The sequence below is a fragment of the Narcine bancroftii genome, chromosome 7, assembly GCF_036971445.1.
Source record: "Narcine bancroftii isolate sNarBan1 chromosome 7, sNarBan1.hap1, whole genome shotgun sequence".
Lineage (NCBI taxonomy): Eukaryota > Metazoa > Chordata > Chondrichthyes > Torpediniformes > Narcinidae > Narcine > Narcine bancroftii.
The window spans coordinates 188303033-188323610 of NC_091475.1; the positions used below are offsets into that span (position 1 = coordinate 188303033).

The window sequence follows — 20578 nt, forward strand, 5'->3', positions numbered from 1 at the left end:
GGCAGTCTTAACATGGGAGGGTCGAGGGGGTGGGCAGTCTTAACATGGGAGGGTCGAGGGGAGTGGGCAGTCAACATCGGGGGGGGTCGAGGGGATGGGCAGTCAACATCGGGGGGGTCGAGGGGGGTGGGCAGTCAACATCAGGGGGGCTCGAGGGGGTGGGCAGTCTTAACATCAGGGGGGTCGAGGGGGTGGGCAGTCAACATCGGGGGGTCGAGGGGGGTGGGCAGTCAACATCGGGGGGTCGAGGGGGGTGGGCAGTCAACATCGGGGCGTCGAGGGGGGTGGGCAGTCTTAACATTGGGGGGGTCGAGGGGGGTGGGCAGTCAACATCGGGGGGGTCGAGGGGGGTGGGCAGTCAACATCGGGGGGGTCGAGGGGGGTGGGCAGTCAACATCAGGGGGGCTTGAGGGGGTGGGCAGTCAACATCAGGGGGGCTTGAGGGGGTGGGCAGTCTTAACATCAGGGGGGTCGAGGGGGTGGGCAGTCAACATCGGGGGGTCGAGGGTGGTGGGCAGTCTTAACATCAGGGCGGTGGAGGGGGATGGGCAGTCTTAACATCGGGGGGGTGGAGGGGATGGGCAGTCTTTTAACATCAGGGGGCTCGAGGGGGTGGGCAGTCTTAACATCAGGGCGGTGGAGGGCGATGGGCAGTCTTAACATCGGGGGTTTGAGGGGGTGGGCAGTCTTAACATCAGGGGGTCGAGGGGGCTGGGCAGTGAACATCAGGGGGGGTCGAGGGGGGTGGGCAGTCAACATCAGGGGGGTGGAGGGGGATGGGCAGTCTTAACATCAGGAGGGTCGAGGGTGGTGGGCAGTCTTAACATCAGGGCGGTGGAGGGGGATGGGCAGTCTTAACATCGGGGGGTGGGCAGTAACCCTTCTCATTGGAACTCCGGCTGCACTGACTTTCTGCGGCAAACTTCCTTTCCGGGCGAGGTGGGCCAGCGAGGTGCTACATTCGCGACGCTGGCCGCAGCCCGGTTGCTTCCGCCCCCCTCATTGCCCGGGACCGATGGCAGAGTCCGGCGAGATGTAACGAGCGCCGTCGCAGCAATTTCCTGACACGTGACCTCGGCTTCTTTTTCCCAGGGAGGATTGTAACCTTTTTTGTTTACTTGGCTTAGTGGTCGGCATTTAATGTGAAGCAGGAGCCGCGGGTGCCAGCGAAGCCTCTGTTTCATTGTATCGATTGTGGGCAACAACCCACCCGAACTCCACTGGCCAATGTGAATCTCCGCTGGTCCCTGCCCGGCGCGTTGTCTGAATGCGATTGCAATTTTACCAACCCCTCTTTGCAAGAGTTGGCTGTTCTGTCTCCGTCCTTCTCGTGTACCGACTCGCTGAGTTTAAAGCTGCAATAGGTACCAGCAAGTCCTGCCACGTTGGCACTGTGGTGCGGACAAACCAGGACAAACAACTGCAGACCTGAATGGTTCTTAGCAAGGGGGCAGCGTGAGCCTTTGTGGCAGGGAGGAGGGGGAGCCAGTCTCCCAGGTTACTTCCCTGCAGGTTCAATAAGTTGGCAGTACAGACAGGTCACCGACAGCATCACCACAGGTACCAAAGGCATTGTTTTCATATTATTCGGGACCATCGTGTCAAATCTCAGCATTTTGGGCCTCTGATGTGTCATCCCGAAATCTGAAATGGGTTACTTGAAGGCCCAAGCCCCGACTTCATTCCAGCTCTGGTGGACAGTTGGTCCTCATTGAGTAGACACTTAGAGTGTGCTGCACAGATTTGAATTGTCTGTGGTCATGAATTACGTGTTTAGTGCTAAATTTTCTAACATATTTATCAGTTGATCTCCTGGGGTGATGACTCCAACAGAATGAACTTGAACAAACTGATAGGATTTTATTAGCTTTAGAACAAAGACCTGTCCATGCTGCTCGATTGTACTGCACTGGGGAGGGTGCTGTGGAACAGTCACTTCGTCTGGAGCCTGTGGGTGGAGCCACATGTACAGTCAGCCGATGGGTGTGCCCAGTCAGATAAATATATACATACTGTGGTTTCCCCTCTCTTTTTTTTAGAGTCCAGCGGGGTGAAGTGGTGATGATGCAGTTACAAATTAAATCTATCAGGTGGTCTTTTTTTTTTACTGTGACCGTTATAATTTGGGCTGTGGTTGCAGCTGGACAGTCTGGGTACTATTGTTGGTGTTGGACTAGTGGGTATGCAACAACAAGTCTGGTGTGTCCTCTATTGGGGATGAGGTAATGCGCCATGGCCCTGGTGAATCGTGGGTGGCTAAGGGTGAGGGGGGATGTGGAGTGATCGGTGAAGGTCTCCAGGGCCCCTGAGGGCACCAAATCCCTAATGGAGACAGTGTCCTCATGCCATGGTATAAAGGAGGTGGACCCTTTTGACCAGAGGGTTGGACGTGGTTCCTTACATGTTTCTGGAATAGGTCTGGCCCTGAGGACATTGGACACACTGGCAGTGTGGTCCTGGTTGCAGATTTCCTGGGAAAGGAAAACATGTTCATGCATTTGTGGCAGTTCACAGGAAGGACCTGATGGAGTGGAGGACCTCTTGCCAGCAGGACACTGGAAGGCCCCTAAACCGTAGGGCTAGGAGGATGGCCTTCCAGACTGTGGTGTTCTCCCTTTCTACTTGCCTGTTCCCCCGGGGCTTGTAGCTGGTGGTCTTGCTCATGGCAATGCCTCTGGCTAGCAAGTACTGGTGTAGCTCGTCGCTCATGAAAGAGGACCCCCCTGTCGCTATGAATATACTTGGGGAAGCCCAATAGAGTGAAGAGATTGCGCAGAGCCTTGGTGACTTTGGCAGCTGTCATGTCAGAGCAGGGGATGGCAAACGGAAAATGGAAGTACTCATGAATAACATTGAGGAGGTACACATTGTGGTCTGTTGAGGGCAGGGGTCCTTTGAAGTCGACACTCAGGTGTTCAAAGGGACGGGTGGCTTTTATCAACTGTGCTCTGTCTGGCTGGTAGAAGTGTGATTTACACTCTGTGCAGACCTGGAAGCTTTTGGTCATTAACTTGATCTCTTCCATGGAGTACAGCAGGTTCCAGGCTTTGAAGTGGAAGAACCTGGTAACTCCGGGGTGGCAGAGATCATTGTGAAGGGCTTGTAAGTGGTCAATCCGTGCACTGGCACAGATACTGCGAGATAGGGCGTCAGAAGGCTCATTGAGTTTCTTGGGATGGTACAGGATATAGTAATTGGAGGTGGGACAGTTCGATTCTCCACCTCAATCTCTTGTTTTTGATTTTACGCCACTGCTGATTATTGAATGTGGACCCAACAGCCCATTGGTCAATAAGCTGGGTGAATCATTTAGCCAGGTAGTGCCTCCAGTGCTGCATTGCCTTGACAATGGCTTGGGCCTCCTTCTCAACAGAGGAGTGTCGAATTTCAGGGCCTGGAGGGTATGGAAAAAGAAAGCAATGGGTCTGCCTGCTGGTTAAGGGTAGCAGATTCCACCAGAACTGGGATGGATTAATCCATCTTGAGCATTGTAGCCTTGATGCAGCTGAAGGCTGGCATTAGAGGGAAAGAGGTGGGCCTTGTCTCCATAGTTAGGGACCCACTGGGTATGGTAAGAGAAAAAGCTGCACCTTTTTTTAAGGCCTTAAGGCTGTGGGGAAGGGAGAGTTCCGGGAGTGGGTGAATGCATTCGGTCTGGACCAATGACTGTTCTTAACGACACAGCCAAGGATGGCAAGACAGGCTGTGTGAAATATACACCTGGCCGTATTGTACATGAAATTAAGGAACTTGGTGGTTTTGAGGAATTTTTGCAGCAGATCATGGCCACAGATGGTGACATTGTCGAGATATGGGAATGTGACCTGCAGCTTGTACTGATCTACCATGTGGTCCATGGAAGACTGAGACTCCATTGGTGACACCAAAGGGTACCTGCAGGACATGGTAGAGACAGCCATCCACCTCGAACCCAGTGTCCTCTGGGCAAATGGGAGCTGATGACATGCGGATTTCAGGTCGATGGCAGAAAAGACCCATATCAGATTTATGGGGGACGCACCTAGTTGTGTGCATAGTCAGTGACCATCCTGTACTTCTCCACATTCCTCACTACCACTACTTGTGCTCTCCAAGGATTGATGCTGGGCTCAATGATTAATTAATCGCTGCTCCTTCACCCCCCCCCCCCCCACTGAATAAATGCCCTGTCTCTGGTACAGTATCTCCTACTTTTGATGGCGTTGGGTTTACAGTCAGGGTTGAGATTGGCAAACAACAGTGGAGGGGCGATTTTGAGCATGGAGTGTCCACAAATCATACCTGATGAGCAACTGGGTTGCTGGCTGGGTGTGATTGGTGGGGGGCGGGGGGGGGGGTTAGGGGGTGCTGAAAGGTGGGTGGAACACTGGCCGATTCGAAAACTCCTGGTTACAGATAGTGAGGGTGGATGGGGCCATCGAACTCCATCGTTACGTTTTTAACGTGACATTGAAAATCAAATCCTAGTAGCACGGCAGCGCAGAGCTGCAGCAACACCAAAAGTTTAAAGTCTTTATAGTCTGTACCCTGCATGGTCAGGGTCACTACGCAGTAGCCATGGACATCCACTTTATGTGACCTTGAGGCCAAGGAGACCTTTTGATTTACTGGCCATACCATGAGGGAGTAGCGCTGTACTGTGTCAGGATGAATGAAGCTCTCTGTGCTCCCACAATCGAATAGGCAACTCGTCATGTGGCACTTTACTTGAATGTCTGTCGTTGAACTGGCGAATCGATGCGGGCTGTCCTGGTTGAATGTGATGGAGACCAGTGTCAGAGGGTTGCTTGTTGCTTAAGATGTCCAAGATGGCGGCCCCCATGGCCTACATGCAACGCTGCTGAATCCTGAAGATGGTGGTTCCCACAACTTGCACGTGGTGCTGCTATTTCCCGGCAATGGTAGCATCCAAGATGGCGGCCCCCACGATCCGCATGCGGCACTGCTGGGAGGGGGTTTAGATCTATAGATCTTAGCATAGTGTCCTTTCTTCCTGCAGCTGTAGGATTGTGATAGTACAGACCTATCACCAATGTATATAGTTACAGTATCTAGAGTGTAGTGACTGTGCTTACAGCGATTGGCTGAGAGCTTGGCCACGCCCACTGTCTGGGCCTTGAAGGGTTGTGTCCCTGGCCAGGTCGGATCGTTCCGGGCTGGTCGGCCACCTGTGAAGAGCTCCTGTCTTTTGCTGGTGGTGAAAGCCTTGGTTTGGATCAACAAGTCTTTGGTTCTTTCAACGACCTCTACAAGGATACTGTGTCTTTCGCTGGGCAATGTTTCCTCAGGTGCTTCCGGAGTACAGCAGGTGTGGTTTGGTCGTTGACTGAACCTGGCGGTGGTGATAGAAGGCGTTCTCAGGGTACTGCCGCCGTGGTCAGATCATTCGTGGGACAAGGGGGTGATGGCACGTTCCAAGATAGCGGACCGCAGGGCAACCACAAGGCGGCCACATTGTTGGTTGAGTAGGCCTCTGTATTCTGAAGGTCCATTTCCAGAATACCTGCCAGCTCAACTGCTTTCCATAGAGTGAGCTTCCCTTGCTCCAATAATCTGTGGTGAATGTAGTTCGACCTGATTCCTGCAACATGGGCATCCCTGATCAGATCCTCAGTGTACTCCGCAGCCGTCACAGCTATAGATTCACAGGCCCTTCCGAGGGTTCACAGGCCCTGAATGAACTCGGCGTTTGACTCCCCAGGTTGCTGCTTTCAGGTCACCAGAAGATGCCTGGCATAGACTTCATTAGCTTTGCAGGTAATGGCCATTTAGAATCTCCATGGCCTCCTGATATGATGTGTCCTTGATCATCGAGTACACCAGGGTGCCAATTTGGAAATGCAGTATCTGTAATTTGTTGGTCTCTGACTGCTCAGTGGCTAAAGATGCCTGCAGGAATGTCTCGAAACAGCGTAACCAGAGTTCAAAGTTGTTAGATGCCTCAGGTGATTGAGGGTCGATCTCCAGTTTCTCTGGCTTCAGGATCTGCTCCGTTATAAAACTAAAGCTAAAAAAATTGATGGACGGTCAATGACTCCAAAAGACTGAAGTTGAACGAACTGTTATTAGCTTTAGAACAAAGGCACATCCATCCTGCTTGACTGTTCTGCACTGGGGAGTTGGCTATGGAACAGACACCTTTATTTTGGAGCCTGAGGGAGGAGCCACAGGTATAGTTGGCCAATGGGTGAACCCAAACAGATAAATATATACAAACAGTTGACGGGAACAAAATCATCCTGTCAAGAAGTGCTTGGAGGAGTGTGTTTAGAACTCATGGAGGAGACTTCCTAATTCAAGGGTGGCCAAACCGCAGCTCCAGAATACCTGCGGCTCTTTGACATGTAATGTGCGGCTCGTGGGGAGGGTAGGTGTTGGCCACGGGAAGGGTGGCTGTCGCCGGGTCACCAGCTGACTGTCAACAGCCTGGCCACTGCTAGGCACCTGAAAGCTGCTAGCTGCTTTCAGGTGTCTAGGGGGAACGTTTGGTGTGTAGACTTGATTAGAAGAAAAACTTTTGCAAAATTGCACTCTTTGGAACAGGGCTTCTTCACCATCTGCAGTGTATCAGCATTTTGCAAATGGATTATTTGGAAGACAAGGATTGGAAAATACTTTCCCCAAAAAAACTGTACCAGGGGAGGGCAACCTCCCGTGCCGGCTGCCCTGGCCCTGATGTCCCGCGGCGGGGGGCTATCAGGCAGGGGGGAGTTGGGTCGCAGGGCAGTGGGGAGGGGGCCTGTCAGGCGTCGGGAGTTGGGTCGCTTGCTGATTGTCATCAGCCCGCCCCCTGCTAGGCACCTGAAAGCTGTTAGCCACTTTCAGGCTGCTGCTTTCAAGTGCCATGGGGGAACACTCAGAAGTGGAGAATATACCTCCCCGAGGTGAGTTGAGTAAGTACACCTTGGGGACGAGCTCTCTGCTTTCAGGTATTTTAGGCAGCTTTACATTCGGGTATTATGGCCACCTGAAAGGGGCTAATGATAGTGTTAGTGGGTGTTGCTTGCGATCGTGTGATTGCTATGGGTCTCAAACATCTGAAGTATATGGTATGTGGCTCTTATGTTAAGCAAGTTTGGCCACCCCTGTCCTAGTTGAAGGAACTTTGGGAATTGAGAAGTGTAATTAGATTCTGACATTCCAGATTTGTTTTCAGGGAGTAATGATAATGAGTTATTGCTAATCGGTATGGTGTACACAAGACTGAAATTGAATGTTAAAAGAGATGGACAGAGTAGATGTATAAAGCTTGCTTCCCATGATGGGAAGCATCAACTTCAGGGTTGAAGGTGTTCTCTTGGAGCAGATATGGAGGAATTTCTTCAGCCAGTGGGTGGTAAAACTGGAATTTGTTGCCATAGGTAGTTGTGGAGGCCAGGTCAATGGATGTACAGGTATTTAAGACGGATTGATAGGTTCTTGTTTAGCCTGGGCATCAAAAGTTATGGAGAAAAGCATGGGCAGTGGGGCTGAGTGGGAAAGTGGTCCAGACTCTTTCGGCTCCTATGTCTTGTGATCTTATTCCAGTAACTAGTTTATCCTAAATGTTTTATGACAGCTGGCATTGCTTTTTTGGGGCAAAGTATGGCTGTTAATTTTAGAAATGTTGCAACCAGTTTAGGTACTGAAAGATTGTACATTTAGGATTGTGCCCAATGATCTAAGAAACATGGTTTTGGCATAGAGTTGAACTGCATGAAAAAGGCCCTTTGCCCTAACTTGTCCACATCAACCAAGTTGTATAGCTTCTCTAATTCAACATGTTCAATATTCTTCAGATTGTTCTGTTAAATTCAGTTCATGGTAAATGTTGCGTGACACTGAATTTATGCCAGAATTAAATTTAAAGCATAGAGGAAATCAAAAGCAATTACATATTTGATTATCACTATAAATATTAACTGAAAACAAAACTCCAGCAATCCCACAATAATATACGACTCTTTCAAATTGACTGTGAGTTGACTCAATGTGCATGTAAATGATAAATTTACATTGGTACCCATATGAATTTTGAAATATTTCACTGTTCTGAATGCAGTAGGGGTGACATTGTAGGGGGAAAAAAAACCCAAAAGTATAAGCAAGAGTTTTTAACCCGTGGTGAGGGAGATCACAGCTTACCCCATTGCATCACAGAACTTAGTTGTATATTGGAACAAAATCCACAGAATTAGTGCAGGAGTCACAAAACTGCATAAATTGCTTCCATCACAAGATTTATTCAGGGCTTTCCAAAACATTAATTATATCTGCATGGTTGCTCACTGCTCATTGTTACTCGAACAAACAATTGATTTCCAATATCCAATTGAATCAAAAGAACAGATTGTTCTAAGAAATTGGAGCTTGCCTGCAGTGCCTATTGATATCCATTTATTAAAAGCTGAGGACAGAACCTGGTTAGATCTGTAACAGTTGTTAATATTTCTTCACCTGTGTATTGTTTTTAATGTAGTGGGACTTGATGGAATGACCTATAGAAGTTTTACCGTAGAGTAAAGGTTTCCTAATTAACAAGAAAATGCCTTTTTCTCCCCCCCCCCCCCCCCAGACAACTTTTATGATGGACGGTTATAAACAACTAAAGGTCATCGGGGAAGGTTCATTCGGCAGAGTGTTTTTGGTTCAAGGTTGTAATGAAAGTCAACAATATGTAATGAAAGAAATTCACCTTTCAAAGGTAAAGTTGATTTGAGTGTATTTTTAACTTTAGCTTATGTGGACATTTGCTTTTTTTCCCTCTTTATTCCTTCTCCTGTTTCAGTCTAGTGTCAACACTGGATTAAAAGCTAAGTAAAATAGATCGGTAAAGTGCAGCTATAATTGTGGCACCAAACATTTTGGAGACAAAAGTAATCACTTATGCTTTGCCATAAGGACAATATTTATTATTTTCAGTTTTATGATATTTATTGTGCTGCAGGTAAACCCTGGCAGCTAATTTACCATATTCTAGATTTACCACATTGGCTCTCCCAATTATTTCCTGTTATTTCCAGTCTACTGTGGGAAATAAATAAAGTCAATAAAACTGCACCCAGGAAATCTGAAATTGAAAATTAAAACTTTTGTGAGAGGCCAGGCAGCATCAGTGGAAGGAGAAACAGAATTACTTTATTAGAACCCTGCAAAGTCTCCTTAACCTTAAACATTTTCTCTGATTCTCTTTCCACAAATGCTACTTGACCAGCTGAACATTTTCAGCAATTTCTATTAACTGTGAAAATTCTGTGTTTCACTTTGCAAGTTCTAATTACCTTTTTCATGTTTGGACATCTCAAAGCATCAATTTGTGAATGTCGCAAACAGGTTGCATTCAATAATAGTATAAGTTGCTTGAAGCCGTCATTAAGGATGAAATAGTGAAACTTTTGGAACATAAGGGTTCAATCAGACAGACGCAGCATGGTTTTAGAAAGGGAAGATCTTGTTTGACAAACTTGTTAGAGTTCTTTGAGGATATAATGGGTGCAGTGGATAGAGGGGAACAGGTTGATGTTGTATATTTGGATTTCCAGAAAGTGTTTGATAAGGTGCCGCACAAGAGACTTATCAGTAAGTTACAGGAAAATGGAGTCCGGGGAAGTATATTGGCCTGGATTGAAAATTGGTTGTCTGACAGGAGGCAGAAAGTCGGGATAAATGGGAGTTTTTCAGGTAGGCAGAGAGTGGTAAGTGGGGTGCCGCAGTGGTCAGTGTTAGGCCCACAACTGTTCATCATTTACATTGATGACTTGGAGGAGGGGACAAAATGTGGTGTAGCCAAGTTTGCGGATGACACCAAATTGAGAGGAAGAGTAAAATTGTAATGAGGATGTGGAGAGTCTGCAGAGGGATATAGTAAAGCTGGATGAGTGGGCAAAGGTCTGGCAGATGGAGTACAATGTTAGTAAGTGTGAGGTTATCCACTTTGGCAAGAATATTATTTAAAGGGTGAAAAACTACAGCATGCTGCTGTGCAGAGGGACTTGGGGTGCTTGTGCATGAATCGCAAAAAGTTAGGTTGCAGGTGCAGCAGGTTATTAAGAAGGCAAATGGAATGTTGGCCTTCAACGCTAGAGGAATTGGATTCAGGAGTAGGGAGGTAATGTTGCAACTGTTTAAGGTACTGGTGAGACCGCACCTGGAGTACTGCGTCCAGTTCTAGTCTCCATATTTGAGGAAGGATATACTGGCTTTGGAGACGGTCCAGAGGAGGTTTACTAGGTTGACCCCTGGGATGAAGGAGTTGACTTATGATGAAAGATTAAATCGTCTAGGGTTGTATTCGCTCAAGTTCAGAAGAATGAGAGGAGATCTTATAGAAACATATAGGATTATGAAGGGTATGGATAGGATAGATGGAGGAAGGTTTTTTGAGCTGGCCAGGGAAACAAAAACGAGAGGACACAGTCTCAAGATTCGGGGGAGTAGACAGGACAGAGATGAGGAAAAATAGTTTTTCCCAGAGAGTTGTGAATGTTTGGAATTCTCTAACCAGGGAAGTGTTTGAGGCTGCCTCATTAAACATATTTAAAATTTGGTTAGATACATTTTTACGTGATAGAGGAATTAGGGGATATGGGGAGAAGGCAGGTAGGTGGAGTTAGGTATTGAATGGTGGAGGAGGCTCGATGGGCCATTTTTGGCCTACTCCTGTTCCTACTTCCTATGTTCCTATGTTGATGGAAAAAAAAATTATCGTGTACATATAAATGATCTTTGTTCCTTCAACCTTATCAAGAATTCATTTAAAGTCTGATCTTTGAAACAGTATAAATACAATGATGATGAAATGCACATCATCTGCTCCTGTCAAACATTAAGTTTGAAGCAAATACTGGGAAAATGGGTTTTTGTGTTTCCCTACTGTGCACAGAATAGAACAGATATTGTATTCACTGGGCTCTAATGCTTTAACTTAAGTTGTTACTACTCAGGAAGGTCTTCGTTGGTTTCGGAGAGATATTCGTTGTTCGTTGGACACACACAAACTGATCTCCTTCAGTCAGCAACTGAAGTGTCTTACTGAAGGAACTTGCCCACTCTTGGGTTTTTTCAAAAGATGACCTCTTCTTCCAGGTTACCACAAGGAGTTCTTCTTTTCCCCCTATTTCAGGAGAAACACAAAAACCAGTCACAACCTCTGCAACTGAATACAGATATTTAGAATAGTGGGTCAGGGAGCATCCATGGGTAGAAATAGTTGTCAACATTTTGTGTTAGGACCATTTATCAATAGCTCCTTTATCTATTGAGTCTTGTAGGGTTCTCACCTGTAATGTTAACTGATCATTTTTACCCATGGATGCTGCCTGACCTGCTGAGTTCTTCCAGCTTTTCATTGCTTGCTTAAGATTCCAGAATCTGCAGTTTTTGTGCTTCTGTATTAAGTTTGAAGCCCTGATTTTCTTCATTAGAACTGGCAATGAATAAATTAGCACTTAATAGAGCATCTTAGGCAGGCCAAGGATAACTTACTTCTACTCTAGTTTACTGACCTCTGAGGTGGCCAGTGTGAGTTGGTAGCAACTCATGAATGAGTAGTTTGTGAACTGGCCCACTCTTCTATTGCTTACACAAGCTCTTGATGCACTTGCTCAAGGCCAGCAGCATGTCATGAAGAGTAACCAACTGAATTAGAGTATAATGTACTCAGTGGTCATAAGTAGCATAATGAATGAAAATCAGAAAAACTGCAGATACTGGAAATCTTAGCCAAAGCAGATACTGGAAATCTCAGCCAAAGCAGATACTGGAAATCTCAGCCAAAGCAGATACTGGAAATCTCAGCCAAAGCAGATACTGGAAATCTCAGCCAAAGCAGATACTGGAAATCTCAGCCAAAGCAGATACTGGAAATCTCAGCCAAAGCAGATACTGGAAATCTCAGCCAAAGCAGATACTGGAAATCTCAGCCAAAGCAGATACTGGAAATCTCAGCCAAAGCAGATACTGGAAATCTCAGCCAAAGCAGATACTGGAAATCTCAGCCAAAGCAGATACTGGAAATCTCAGCCAAAGCAGATACTGGAAATCTCAGCCAAAGCAGATACTGGAAATCTCAGCCAAAGCAGATACTGGAAATCTCAGCCAAAGCAGATACTGGAAATCTCAGCCAAAGCAGATACTGGAAATCTCAGCCAAAGCAGATACTGGAAATCTCAGCCAAAGCAGGCAATGTTGGAGATTTTCAGCAGGTTCATGGGAAGAGAAACAAAATTGATATTTCAGTACAGAACATTGCTGTTGAACCTTTCCAGCATTTTCTGTTTTGGTTATTTAATTTAGAGATACAGCATGGTGTCGAAGGCTTTGGTGAGGTCAACAAAGGTGATGTAGAGTCCTTTGTTTTGTTCTCTGCACTTTTCTTGGAGCTGTCTGAGGGCAAAGACCATGTCAGTGGTTCCTCTGTTTGCGCGAAAGCCGCACTGTGATTCTGGGAGAATATTCTCGGCGACACTAGGTATTATTCTATTTAGTAGAATCCTAGCGAAGTTTTTGCCTGCAATGGAGAGCAACGTGATTCCCCTGTAGTTTGAGTTTGACACTGTGAGCAGGAAAGGGCTTTGGCAAATACTAGAGCGCGTCGGATGCCCCCCAAAGTTCCTCAACATGATTATCCAACTGCACGAAAACCAACAAGGTCGGGTCAGATACAGCAATGAGCTCTCTGAACCCTTCTCCATTAACAATGGCGTGAAGCAAGGCTGTGTTCTCGCACCAACCCTCTTTTCAATCTTCTTCAGCATGATGCTGAACCAAGCCATGAAAGACCCCAACAATGAAGACGCTGTTTAAATCCGGTACCGCACGGATGGCAGTCTCTTCAATCTGAGGCGCCTGCAAGCTCACACCAAGACACAAGAGAAACTTGTCCGTGAACTACTCTTTGCAGATGATGCCGCTTTAGTTGCCCATTCAGAGCCAGCTCTTCAGCGCTTGACGTCCTGCTTTGCGGAAACTGCCAAAATGTTTGGCCTGGAAGTCAGCCTGAAGAAAACTGAGGTCCTCCATCAGCCAGCTCCCCACCATGACTACCAGCCCCCCCACATCTCCATCGGGCACACAAAACTCAAAACGGTCAACCAGTTTACCTATCTCGGCTGCACCATTTCATCAGATGCAAGGATCGACAATGAGATAGACAACAGACTCGCCAAGGCAAATAGCGCCTTTGGAAGACTACACAAAAGAGTCTGGAAAAACAACCAACTGAAAAACCTCACAAAGATAAGCGTATACAGAGCTGTTGTCATACCCACACTCCTGTTCGGCTCCGAATCATGGGTCCTCTACCGGCATCACCTACGGCTCCTAGAACGCTTCCACCAGCGTTGTCTCCGCTCCATCCTCAACATCCATTGGAGCGCTTACACCCCTAACGTCGAAGTACTCGAGATGGCAGAGGTCGACAGCATCGAGTCCACGCTGCTGAAGATCCAGCTGCGCTGGATGGGTCACGTCTCCAGAATGGAGGACCATCGCCTTCCCAAGATCGTGTTATATGGCGAGCTCTCCACTGGCCACCGTGACAGAGGTGCACCAAAGAAAAGGTACAAGGACTGCCTAAAGAAATCTCTTGGTGCCTGCCACATTGACCACCGCCAGTGGGCTGATAACGCCTCAAACCGTGCATCTTGGCGCCTCACAGTTTGGCGGGCAGCAACCTCCTTTGAAGAAGACCGCAGAGCCCACCTCACTGACAAAAGGCAAAGGAGGAAAAACCCAACACCCAACCCCAACCAACCAATTTTCCCTTGCAACCGCTGCAATCGTGTCTGCCTGTCCCGCATCGGACTTGTCAGCCACAAACGAGCCTGCAGCTGACGTGGACTTTTTACCCCCTCCATAAATCTTCGTCCGCGAAGCCAAGCCAAAAAAGAACAGCATGGTACAGGCCTTTGTGGTCCACTAGCCCGCACCACCTAAATACACCCATGTGACTAATTAACCTTCTCATCCTGTACACTTTTTGAAGGTGGGAGGGAACCGCAGCACCCAGAGGATGTAGGCACAGGGTAAAAGTACAATCTCTTTTCAGACAGCGGTGGATTTGAACCCAGGTTGATGGTGCTGCAATAGGGTTGGATGAACTACTGCTCCCAATAGGAGGGAATTGTGTAAGTGATACAGTTGTAGCAAATTTAAAACTATTTGTTATTCTAAATGTGAAACAGAGGCTTTTAAAAATAGTTTTTGAGTTTTAGTATCTTTCCACAGCAAACTCGCTATAATTTTTTTTTAACTTCATTTGTTTAGAATCCTACTGGACTACAAAGATCAAGGCAAGAAGCCATACTCATTGCCAAAATGAAGCACCCCAACATAGTTGCATTTGTAGACTCGCTTGAAGGTGAGTGAATCGTGAATTAATCTGATTGGGTTTTTTTGGGTAAATGTCCTGTCGTTCCTACTGATAACAAGCTCTGAAGGGACTGGATTGAATAGTTATATCACTCTTGCAGCACAGGATACTTCTTCTGGAAAGTCCTTTCCAGTATTTATCCACTTCTTGAATGTCTTTTATCTGTCCCATCATTATGCATTTTTATTATTTTCTAGTTGGGTATTTACCAAGAACCGGGATTTATGCTAACCACCTTTTGTGGCAGCTTTCTTGTTGGTCTCTGGGTTAAGAGGTTTCTCCCGACTTCTCTATTTATTGTTGCCCATCTTGTATGTATTTATTCCCTTTAATTCTCCAAAGTCGAGTTTAATCGAATGCTTTATTTTTTTTCCAAGCATTTATTTTCTCAAGTCAAAAGCACATCTTCTGGTTGTCACGTTACAATGTATCTTGTTTAGTGCAAACAAATGGGAATTCATTTCTGGGTCACGTGCATTCTATATTTTCTTATAAAATGCGATTGATTTCTAAAATAAAACTGTTATAGTAAATTATCTCTTTAAATAGTACAGTAGCTTGTTTAAAATCATTTGTTCAATACACCACAATAAATATTTTGTGCATCATTTTTCTTTTGAAGCTGAAGGGCATCTCTATATAGTGATGGAATACTGTGATGGTGGAGATCTCACACAAAAACTTCTGCAGCAAAAGGAAAAACTATTCCCAGAAGAAATGGTACACAGGTTTTGTTAAAATTTAACCTGGTTTTGATGTGAGGAGAGCAGAAATAGCTAGTGCAGTGTGAATTGCCATTTTCTGTAGATCCAGCTTTGGGATGTTTGGGGAAGTAAATTGCAGAATGAGATGAGGGACAGCTCCTCATTGAAATGGCCATCTTTTAACCACATCCTTTGTAGGTGGAAGCTCTAGTGTGTAGTTAGGTAATTCCTAAGGATCTCAGTGTGGTTGTAAAATTTCCATCTTCAAAGTATACCCAGGCTAGTGATGCTTAGAAAATTGCCCCATCACACCTTAGTCAAGTTTTCCAGTTAACAGTCTGGATTGCAACTGATTACCAAGACAATGGCCCTTAGGCCTCTAATAATCTCAGCAGCCTGGATTTCTTATGCCATTGTTGCCCAGGTTTTTAGGAGGCTTCTGGCATCCACCAGCTGTGATCTCAATTTGAGATTTCCATAAGACTGCCTTGTACTGGTGATTGACTTTCTTGCAAGTGTAACTTGTTCATTGGAGCTGTCTATTTAAGCTATCCATCACTGGCATGTGGGCCTATTTTGTATTGTGTGCAAAATACACTGCACCAGCTTAGGAAGGTTTCTTCAATAACACTTTCCTTGACATTGAAAGAATTATAGACAACAAAACAGGATATAAGTGCAAGCTTGCTTTTTACACACAAGACGAAGGTGCAAGCAAAAATATCAAAAGTTGAAAAATTATTATTTTTAAAAATAACGTAATGTGAAATAATTACAAGGATTGCACAAACTAAATGTTGTACTCCGTGGAACTTAGAAAGCCAAAAATTTCTAATGTTCATGGGAACTGGGAGTGAAATAACAATGGATAAACTATATTGGGAATCTAAGATGTGGAAGAATACCAAGAATAAAGCCTGAATAAAGCCAGAGACTTGTGTCCAACTCTCATTGTGGTAAGGTGACGAGTCATTACCTATGGTCTTATTAAATGATGGAACAGGCTCGTGAGGCTGAGTGGTCACAGTACAGCATTGTGACAGACAAGATTATTCAAGTAATTCTTCAAAAACATTTAAAATAATACAATGAATTTCATGGGGTATTCAGCAATGACTTTCATGGTGCTTTTGTGCAACTGCATTGTAAAACAGAGCATGCTTTGCTGATGTTCTAACAGGTGCTGAATCTGTTTGTACAAATCTGTCTTGGAATGAAGCACATACATGACAAACGAGTTCTACACAGGGATATTAAAACGAAGGCAAGTATTCCTTTTAACAGGTAGAATGAACTGAACAGCGAACGTTGGGCTTTAAGAATTTTAGATTCAAGATTTCTTTATTGTAGTAAAATAGAACATAATATTACCTGAAATTGCCTTCTGCCTGCTGTAAAGCAGACAAAGAATTGTCATTAGTGTTTCAAATTTGTGGTATTTTTAGCTGTGCTTTGAAATATGAAAATGAAATGGCTGGCATTGTTTTTCAGCTTATTGAATTCTCCTTTTCAACTAACAACAGAAAAGTTAACAGACCTTTGGGAAATGGACTATCATGTGTTAGAATACATAGACAAAATTCATTAATTGACCATAGAACATTATAGCACAGAAACAGGTCTCTTCAGCCCTTCTAGTCTGTGCCAAACCATTTTTTTTTTTTTGCCCAGTCCCACTGACCTGCACCCAGTTCATAGCCTTCCATACCTTTCCCAACCATATACCTGACTAAATTCCTCTTAAATGTTAAAATTGAGCCTGCATTCACCACTTCAGTTGGAAGCTCATTCCACATCCCCACCACTCTCTGAAGATCACCCTCCTGTTTCCTTTGAACTTTTCCCCTTAACCCATGTCCTCTGGTTTGTACTCACTTACCTACAGTGGAAAAAGCCTATCTGCCCATCCCTCTCTAATTTTAAAAACCCGTATCAAATCTCCCCTCAATCTTCTACGCTCCTGTTTAACCTTTCCCTGTAACTCAGTACCTGAAGTCTGGGCTACATCCTGGTAAGTCCTCTCAGTACTCTTTCTATCTTATTGATGTCTTTCCTGTAGTTAGGTGACCAAAACTGCAAACAGTACTCCAAATTTGGCCTCGCCTATGTCTTATTCAATTTTATACATAGGATCACAATACTTTAATTTATGGAGGCCAGTGTGCCAAAAGTTCTCTTTCCAACCCTGTCTACCTGTGATGCCACTTTCAAGGAATTATGTCTCTGTATTCCCAGGTCCCTATGTTCTTCCATGCTCCTCAGTGCCATACCATTTACTGTGTATGTCCTACCCTGGTTTGGCCTTCCAAAATGCAATATCTCACACTTTTCTGCATTAAATTCCTTCTGCCATTTTTCAGCCCATTTTTCCAGCTTGTTATACCTCTGCAAGTTTTGAAAACTTTCTTCAGTGTCCACAACACCTCCAACCTTAGTGTCATCTGCAAACATAATATGCAAACAATTAACTCTTGTGCCTTAATTTGAAAATACAGAATATTTTTCTCACTAAAAATGGAGTGGTTAAACTGGGAGACTTTGGATCTGCACACCTACTGAAGAGGTAAATTCCGAGTGATATCAGTTGATGATTTTGATATGAAATCTTTTGACAAACTCTCATTATGTGATAAATAACATGCTGCTGAGATAGCTTGCATAGAATAAAAATATTTTACAGCATAAAAGGGGACATTTGGGTCGTAGTGCATGTTTGATGCAGCTGTTGTACCCAATAACTTTGAATGGTTGTCTTCAAATATTCACTTAATTGCTTTTGAATAATCTAAAATATTTTCAGCAGCTTTTTCTTTACGGTTGTCCAACATAATGTTTCTTTTCTGCCAACAGCCCCATGGCTTTTGCCCACACCTATGTAGGAACACCATACTATGTATCTCCAGAAATCTGGGAGAATAAACCATACAATAATAAAAGGTATGCACTTAAATACACGCGTTGATGGGCAGGTAATAGATTATGTATGGGTAATATATTCTCCCTAGTTCAATGTTGGTTTTTTTTTAAACTCCAGATGATAATCAGCAAAAAAAACGAGGCAAATATCCTGAGTAACCGAAGTAATTTACTCCTATCTTTGTGATCCTCTCGTCAAGTCTGTGCTAGTTCTCAGGTGCTTATTTCCCTGCAACCTATCCTCTTGTCACCTTTCCACCAATTCCCCTTCAGATTCTCCTGCCATCCCCTACACCAGTGTCATTTATAATGGACATTTAGTTTGCCAACCAGCACGCCTTTAGGATATGGAGGAATCTCATGATTACAGGAAGAGTGTGCCAATCACGCACAGACAGCACAGGAAGTAGTATTGAATTCTGTTTGCTGGAACTCTGAGCACCACTCTGTGGCCCCTTTTAGCATTTTCTGCTTTTAGGACGTTTTAGTGGCTAGAATTTCACATGCCTTTTTTTTATTCTCTAATGTTTTCTTGTCAAGCTCGATACTTTCAGTGCCTGCAGACCAGTTACAACATTTTGTACTCTTACAATAAAAACATTCAGGGCATTGGAAGGCATTGTGGGTTATTGCAGTTGTTCTTCATGGGGAACTGAGCCAAGATCTGTTAGCTGGAGATTATATTGAAATGGAAATGTGCGTGTTTTTTTTTTAGAAAACCCAAGTAGAGTGCAAGTTCAGCTCAATGGAGGGTTTCTTCCTGTGTTGAATTGTTAGTTTCCAACTTTGTTCTGCAGCTACATTTAGTAAAAGTGACAAAACCTTGAAAATTTGGAACAAGAAGACTTTCAGACTTGTATTGTGAAGGGCAAGGCAATAAATATGTTCCCATTGTGTGAACTGAAAAGAGGCTAATTTAGTTTGATTACACTTCCATGCTCTCTAACCAGACAGAAATGATTGGGTCAAGACATCTTTCTGTGGCATCTTGAACACATCAGGATTCTTGATAAAATATTAAATGGATGACCCTTACCAGAATGTAATTGTATGGATGGTGGATAAAAGCAAGATTAGCATTGACTTGGGTATCAGCTGTGTTGGGGGGTGCAGGAAGGGGGTGGGGGGGGGGGGGTATCAGCAATGTCGGTTACTGTTCCAACCAATGCTGCAGCATCAAAAGAGGGAAGTCATTAGAATGTACCAATAACTGGTTATTGAAAGTAGGGATCTTGTAGCGTGTTCCACTTGCACCTAGTGCCGGCTTAAAAAGTGCTGCTCTTTGACAGCAATCGACTATTTTCAAATCTGTCTCTTGTATTGTTTTAGTGACATCTGGGCCTTGGGGTGTGTCTTGTACGAAATCTGTGCCCTGAGACATCCTGTAAGTAACTTTTATGCCCATTGAATTGCTTCTGTAAAATAGAGTATCTGGTAAAGGTAAATAAATATAGTTAATCTCCAACTTAATATGGAGAGGAGTAAAGAGCAGCTGAATCTCTTACATGTGTTAAGTTACAGGATCTCGGGAGACAGAGACTGTGAGAACAGTAAAAACAGATCACAAACTTTTGCTAATTGTTGTACTATGTGAAAAAGAAACAAATTGCTGCATCATGAATTACTCTTTTGTTTTTATTATATGCTTTTGAATTGTTTTGAAAAATAAATATGGTATTGTCCAGTTGACACTTTTGTCTTACCAGTTCCAGTCCAATAGTTGGAAGAATCTCATACTGAAGATCTGTAATGGGTCTTACCCTCCAATCCCAAGACATTACTCCTATGATCTACATTATATCATTAAACAAATGTTCAAAAGAGCCCCAAAGGATCGCCCCTCTATTAACACTATTCTAGCCAGACGTTGCTTCGCGAAGCTTATTAGCAGTTTTTTATCACCTGAGGTGAGAAGATCTGGCCCTTTATTATTATTTTCAAGTGCTGTTAATGAAATGTTCTACGTGGTAAATGTCCAGCATTTTGACACCTGTTTTTACAGTTGATGAAGAAAGAGTTTAATGAAGTAATAACCAAAGAGAGAAGAACTGCACAAACTAAACAAAGGGAAGTCCAGAAAGGTATTCAAAATATTAAGAAGATTGAAACATTTTGTCGTACAATATTCTAATAACCAAATTGTGAGATTTATTCCTTTTGCAGATCAGCATCTGTTAATGTCTTTCAGCGAATGTACCAAGGAAATGTGAAGGACCGTCCTCCAGCGCAGGTGGAAACAAAGGAAGCATGGTTTGTATGGATTTTGGTAAATATGGCTTCATATTAAATCACCATAACATGCAAAGCACAAATGCATATAAATGTTAAAACAGCAGATATGTTATCAATCTCGCACCTAAGCAGTAGAAGGTGATTACTGTTGAAAGGATTTTGCCCAGTGACATTTGTGCCCTCAAGATGCCAAGCAAAGGGACGGAGACAGCCTAACCACCTCTGCTTGATGTTTAATGGCATTACCATCTCTGAATTCCCCAGCATTAGCATCATGGGGGGCTTCACAGATGACCTGAAACTGAATTGGACCAGCCATGTAAGTCTTTCCACCATTTACTGCGCACAAGTTAGGAGTGCAATTTACACATTCAGC

General features: G+C 44.5%; 1 protein-coding gene across 3 annotated transcripts in view; it reads left to right on the forward strand.

Annotated features, from left to right (window-relative positions):
- Positions 1–927: 927 nt before the first annotated feature.
- nek3 (NIMA related kinase 3) overlaps positions 928–20578 on the forward strand; it is a 31501-nt gene continuing 11850 nt past the window's right edge. The window contains exons 1-11 of one of the 3 annotated variants that reach the window (XM_069891751.1): positions 928–1560; positions 8555–8683; positions 14245–14338; positions 14973–15070; positions 16235–16318; positions 17550–17617; positions 17905–17991; positions 19300–19354; positions 19677–19877; positions 19973–20051; positions 20159–20220. In XM_069891751.1, coding sequence (XP_069747852.1) covers positions 8564–8683; positions 14245–14338; positions 14973–15070; positions 16235–16318; positions 17550–17617; positions 17905–17991; positions 19300–19354; positions 19677–19877; positions 19973–20051; positions 20159–20220 — 948 coding nt within the window. In that variant the 5' untranslated portion in view covers positions 928–1560; positions 8555–8563. Of the gene's footprint in view, positions 1561–2066; positions 2091–8554; positions 8684–14244; positions 14339–14972; positions 15071–16234; positions 16319–17549; positions 17618–17904; positions 17992–19299; positions 19355–19676; positions 19878–19972; positions 20052–20158; positions 20221–20578 lie in introns of those variants that run through there. The other 2 variants (XM_069891752.1, XM_069891753.1) reach the window with 2 other exon arrangements.